The sequence below is a fragment of the Corvus brachyrhynchos genome, unplaced genomic scaffold (genome assembly GCF_000691975.1).
Source record: "Corvus brachyrhynchos isolate BGI_N302 unplaced genomic scaffold, ASM69197v1 scaffold97, whole genome shotgun sequence".
In the NCBI taxonomy this organism is placed as follows: domain Eukaryota; kingdom Metazoa; phylum Chordata; class Aves; order Passeriformes; family Corvidae; genus Corvus; species Corvus brachyrhynchos.
Genome location: NW_008239758.1, coordinates 5,416,228 through 5,422,284, shown reverse-complemented (window position 1 = coordinate 5,422,284; position 6,057 = coordinate 5,416,228). Strand labels below are relative to the sequence as shown.

Here is a 6,057-nt window from a genome sequence, read left to right as displayed (position 1 = left end):
CCTGCCCGGAGCAGCCTGTCCCGCAGCCCACAATGGAGGGACAATTACATCTTCCGGCATGGGGCCACTGCACTGCCCGCATCCTGGCCGACGGTCCCTACCCTCCCCAGCCGGAGAAGGTAGTGGGATGGTGTCCCAGCTGCGCCCTGGCCATCTGTGCCCAGCTGCAGCTGCTTGCCCAAGTTGTTCTAGTGACCCAGCAATTGGGATGGTTCCCTCCACCCCCGGGCTGTGCAGAAAACAGGCAGCCCTGTCGGGGCACGCTGCTCGCTGGCATGGCTATCCCATTGTTCCAGAACGGAGGAACAAGCCCCACGGTGTCCTGTGCTGCCCGCACTGCCTGCACCGCGGCGCCTGCCAGCAGCCATCCTCTGCCCGGCCTGAGGAGGGGGGTGGCAGCAGGGAAGGGGACAGGGATGCTGTCAGGCACCTCTTTTCAGCAACAGCTCCTGGCTCACCTTAGGGCACAACTCTTGTCAGGATGTGGCCAGTGATTTCTCCATCTCCTCCTAGGGAGGAGGGGGCATGGGGAAGGATCTGGCCACCAGCAGTCCCTGATTAAGAAGGAATCTCCTTCATTCCTTCCCACCTCTCACTCTCTTTTCGTCTTCTATTCCCTGAGGGGTACCCTGGGTGTGACCACAGGTTTCAGGTTGAGCAAAGCTGTGCAGGGTCAGGGTAGCTCTGACCTGGGAGCACATGTTTAGGGCACGTGTCTAGCGCTGGCTGAGTATTTGGCTGAACGGGAGCCATAAAAGTGTCATCCCTGTCTTCCCCGCCTCAAAGCCAGCGCCTGACAGCTCTGCTGTGGCCTCACCAGAGATTTGTCCATGAAATGCTGCTTGCACAGGATGATTCCAGCAGGAACACTCACATTCCTGGTGGGATGGAGGAGGTTGTGATCTGTGCTGGGCTTTCCGGGTGGCGGCGAGAGGATGCTCTCCCCGACGGCTGCTTCCTGAGGAACCAGCTCACAGCAGCTGGCAGCGCCGGCAGCCGAGTCAGCAGGCAGCAGGGTGCCACAGCACGCCGGCCATCCTGGCCTTCCTGCTGTCCCAGCAACCCAGCCGCGTCCGGGAAGAGAATCCGAGGGATCGGGACAAGCCGTGAGGGGCTGTGCATGGCGGGGAGGGCACCCTGGCTCTCCCAGTCCCCCCGTCCTGGGGCTCTTGGGAATGAAGAAAATACCACAAGGCTGGGAAGGGGCTCAGCATCCATCAGAGGAGCTTGGGGGGTAGCAACGGGCAGGGGGAAGCAGCAGCCAGGGGCTGAGGATGCATCCCCTGCTCTGATGTGCAGCATCTGCTCCCATCACCCTCCTCATGGAGCCTCTGCCCTATCCCTGGCTCACGGCTGTCTTGGCTGGACTCGAAGCGAACTGCTCTTATCTCTGCCTCAGCCTCCCGATGATAAGGGCGGCATGTCTGGAGGTGAGCCGGGCAGACTGTCCCCCCCGTCCTGGCTCTAGCTGTGGCTGCTATTTGTCACCAAGCAGCTGCAGTCACAGTGAACTCAGCCCGGCCTCCGCAAGCAGACCCCCAGCTCCTCTGGTGCCCAGGGCTAGGCATGAGCCCACCTCCCATAGGCAAGGCCCAAGGAGGAGATGCTTGGCTGAGCAGGGCACTGCTGGAAGCAGGGAGGTGCAGGAAGATTGTCCAGAGCTGCAGGGACAGAGAACTGTGTGGGACACAGGTGACTCTTGGCCACTCATGCCAGCCTCAGGGGTCCCTGCCCAGTGTGGCAGATTCTGGAGATGAGCAAAGCTCGTCTGTCCTGTTCACCACGGTGCTCCTTCCCTACATGGGATCACCTCCTCAATGCAGGGAGATCCTGCTCCAGCAGCATCCATGCCCCAGCCCTCCCCAAGAGGGCTCAGCTGGAAACATCCCCACAGGCATCCCTCACAAAATTCACAGCTCCCTCCAGCCCTGGGAGTGCGCTTGGGTGTAAGAGCTGATCTAGCTCCAAGCTGGGGGATTTGCTCCAGGATCAAAGCCAAAGGAGGAGACACAGGGTGTGGGGTGCTGATAGAGGCTTCCCCTCCCCAAGTCCCATCCCGCCGCGCCTGGCCAGCTGCGAGCACAGTCTCCAGCAGCTGCGACAGGGTGGAGGCAGTGGGAAAGATGCACACAAAGCCCTGAGATACCCTGTTTTTCAGACAGGGAAGGGAGCTAAGAGGCTCTGTGAAGGCAGGAACGGTGTGGGCTCAGCACAGCAGCTGGCAATCCCCCAGAATGGAGGAGTCGAGGGGCTCGGAGGGAATCCTGGAGGATCACCAGACCAGCTGGGCTTTGGGAGATGGCCTTCAGGGAGGCACAGAGCAGACAAGCCAACACCCCCAAAGTTTAAGCTGGTTTTAATACTGTCAGAGACACCCCAGAGTGGGGCCATCGCTGCCATTCCACCCGGGTTCCCTCAGCCCTTGCCAAAGTGAACCCACCGCCAGCTCAGCCCCACGGCCGCTTCACATCCCAGCAGGCAGGGGAAGCAGTGCTGCCAGCCCAGGACAGCCTGCCTGTGCTCCCATCTGGGTCTCACTCATCTCCTACCGCTAATCCCGAGGGTTCGAGCATTGCAAGAGGCTCCCTTCCACCCCACACAAAGGGAAAAAAATCAGGTTACAAAAAGGGTCATGGCACGGCTCTCTGCCCACTGCACTTGGGTGGTTTAACTACCACCTTTCCCATCTTTTCTCCACATCCTTGTGGCTACAAACCAACTCTCCCCGCTACCAGATTGTAGTTCCCCTGGTCACCACCGGGCTCTGAGGACAAGGGACGTCCAGGCACCCCAAACTGCAGTAAGATGGAGATGATGGCAATGCTGAGACTTGGGAGGATGCTGGAGCTGGCATCCCAGGAAGGGGAACGGGCAGTGCCTGCCAAAACGCCTGCTGTGGTGCCTGCCAGAGTGCCCAGCAGGTAGAGCCACCATCAGGGGGGATCTGGTGCCTCTTGACAGGAGCCGTGTCATCACTCCACTCACACTATGTGGTGCTGACATCGCAGGCAAGGACACTCAGGGCCTGGCAAAATGGGCAGGGGACAACAGCTGAGTTTTTTCAGAGGATTTTCACAGCCCCTGCTTGCAGACAAGCAGGGAGCAGGAGGGATGTCGGAGGTTGCAAGCCAGAGGAGCCTGCCCTAAGACCCTGAAAACTGCTGAGCCCCGAGACCCAGTTCAGGCAAGGGACTGCCACTGGCTGCAGCCTCTCTGCGGGAAACAGAAGCAAGAAGGAGAAAATTTGTCCTCAGGCTTAGCTGAGAAGATAAAGCCAATCCCTGGTTGCAGGACAGGGTTCCCCAGCAAGGCCTCATTTGCAGGATGGTGTCCCCAAGAAAGCCCCAGTTCAGGAGGGGGTCTCAGCCCTGGCTGGAGCAGCAAAAGGGCAGGAGCCATCCCCACATCCCACCGACAAGGGCCCCATAAAGTGCAGTGCTGCAGCCCCAGCACTGATGCGGGGCAGGGGAGCCCTCTCAGCCACCTCCTGAGTGTGGGGACACGGAGAGAGGGGTGTGAGGTCAGAGCAGGAGCGGGCAGGGGTAGGCAGGGTGCAGGCTGGGCAGCGGGGAAGAGCAGCCCCGTCCTTCCTCCCCGTGCCTACTCATCGCATCCCAGCAGCTCCACGCGCAGGGTGATGCGGTTGTTCCAGGCCACGGGCAGGATGCGGACATAGCGGGCATAGAAGGGCACATCGAACACATTCTTCTTGTGTGAGTAGTTGTCACTGTTGCCATGGAAGATCTAGAGGAGAAAGGTGGGTGTCAGTGCTGCCAGGACCCCAGAGCAGCGGTCACAGCACTGAGCTGACAGAGTTCAAGAAGCCTTCGGACAGCACTCTCAGGCATGTGGTGTGACTCTTGGGGTGTCCTGTGCAGCGTCAGGAGCTGGACTCACTGATCTTTGTGGGTACCTTCCAACTCAGCAAATTCTGTGATTCTGTGACCTCACCCCCACCACCCATCCCTCCCCACCACAGCATCCCTGAGCACCAGAGAAGCCACCTTGTCCTCCCCACACCCACCTTGGTGCTGTTTGTCTGGGCATCCCGGTACAGGGTCCAGGACGTGCCATTGTCACTGTAGGCCACCTTGTAGGCTGCCACATACTGGATGTGCCCAAAGTCACGGGCTCCTTGCGTGATGATGCCTGTCACCTTCTTCTGGTCCCGGAGGTCAATCTGGCAGAGACAAGGCTCGTCACAGTTCCTTGCAGAAGCAGCGCTCCCACCCTACAGCACCCTGCATGTTCCAGAGGCTGCCAGGAAGAGCTGGCCCTCGGGGGTCAAGAATGGAGAAAACACCACTTGACCCCCACGCCAATGCCAGACAAATCATAAAACACGACTGTGAAATATTTGATCCTCCAACACTCACAGCATCCCTCAAAGCGACCAAAAGTGGGCACAAACCCACCTCAGCCCCTTGCCCACCCCTTCCACCTCCACATTTTCTGCCGGAAACATCAGTGTGGGAAGGACAGCAAAAAATCTCAACTCAAAAAAATACAGGATTCACAGAGGAAATGCATTTCCACTGGAAAGCAATTCTGGCTGAGAAAATATGCACTTCAACACAATCTGACATTTGGGTTCTAAGTGAGACGGCTTCCATTCTCTTTACTCTGCCACATTGTATTTACTGCTGCTGTAATGTTACAGGGTAAACCACCAAAGGAGCTGAAAGCCTCATTAATTTAGTTCTGTTTTCATGCTCATGGAGGGCAGTTCCAGCTACACAATACATGTAAATCCTAAGTGTACATGTAAATCTATACACAGGCAGTCTGTGGTGCAGCAGTCCAACTCAGCGTGTCATCCCGACCCCATCATCAGCCAACATCTCGATAAGCTGGTTTAGAGTTGTGAGGCAGCTGCTTTTAATCATTTCCCAAATAAAAAGCGGGACAAATATCTAAACTGCTTTGTCCTATTATGTCATGGAATCATGTGAAAAGTACAAAAACAGGGGAGGAAAGGAAACTGAGAAGGAAATTTCAAAACTATTTGTTTCTATTCCAGACTGGGAAGAGAAAAGCAGGCCTGATTTTTTTCCTGCAAAACAGAAACATGGTGTTCTGGGCAGCCAGAAGGTGGTGGGATGGTCACCCCAGGTTGGGATGGCATTTTTTCAGGGGATGAGGCAGAACTGGGGTGCTGTAGGCTTGATGCACCCCACAAGAAGGTGCAGAGACAGCACCACCTTATCCCTATGGGCACTGGCTCTGACCCAGTGCTCCAGGACTCCTGTTAAAACCAGTGGCTGTGGTCCCATTCTGACCTGCCCTGTGATTCCCCCTCGGGGAGAGCATTGCTGGACTTTGTGACCCACTGCAAGTTTCTGGCCACACCAACCCAGCTGTTCCAGCTACCCTGAAACAGGAGGGGCATAGCTGGAGGAGCTGGTGAGGAGACATGAGGTTACAGAGACCGGAGACCCACCTGCAGCCACTCAGACTGGTCATTGTGCAGGGCTGTCCAGGCGTTGGTTTTGCCTGTCATGTCCAGGCGAGCGTAATGAGGGTGCCAGGTAAAGGCATCGATGCCCCAGGTCTTGAAGACACTGGAGGCTGTGATCTGCTGGTCGGAGATGAGGCGGGATTTCATGCCCAGAGGCTCCGAGCAACCTGCCGTGTTGAAATACACTGTAACACAACAGTTTACACAGGCAGTGAAAACGAAAGAGACAACAGCGCGGTCGCAAGCAAAACCCCTCAGCCCTGTCAGAAGCCATCCTCACATTCTCATGTTTCCACTGCCAGAGCAGCATCAGGGCCAGGCAGGGAAATGCTCAGCAGAGGCGCAGGGCTGCCTTTTCCAGGGATTTTTAGCTCCTAGCTATTCCCTGGCTCACAGTGCCTCCTGCTGCAGGGACGAGTGATGTCCCCACAGCACAGCACAGCCCTGGAATATAGAGAGCTTTGGCAGGAGGCAGAGAAGGACATGGAAAGAGCAACGCAGACACCCCCAGCCAAAAGCACGGATGGCACCACACCCACGCAGCAGCAGGACAGGACCCAAGCCCCCACAGCATCCCACTCCCACACTGACACCCGAGC

The 6,057-nt window shown here is 57.4% G+C and overlaps 1 protein-coding gene across 1 annotated transcript in view; it reads right to left on the bottom strand.

Annotated features, from left to right (window-relative positions):
- Positions 1-2,339: 2,339 nt before the first annotated feature.
- MFGE8 (milk fat globule-EGF factor 8 protein) overlaps positions 2,340-6,057 on the bottom strand; it is a gene marked incomplete at its 5' end in the record, with an annotated part of 7,509 nt that continues 3,791 nt past the window's right edge. Inside the window, 3 exons of the mRNA XM_017742558.1 lie at positions 2,340-3,744; positions 4,025-4,180; positions 5,441-5,643. Coding sequence (XP_017598047.1) covers positions 3,601-3,744; positions 4,025-4,180; positions 5,441-5,643 — 503 coding nt within the window. The remainder of the gene's footprint in view (positions 3,745-4,024; positions 4,181-5,440; positions 5,644-6,057) is intronic.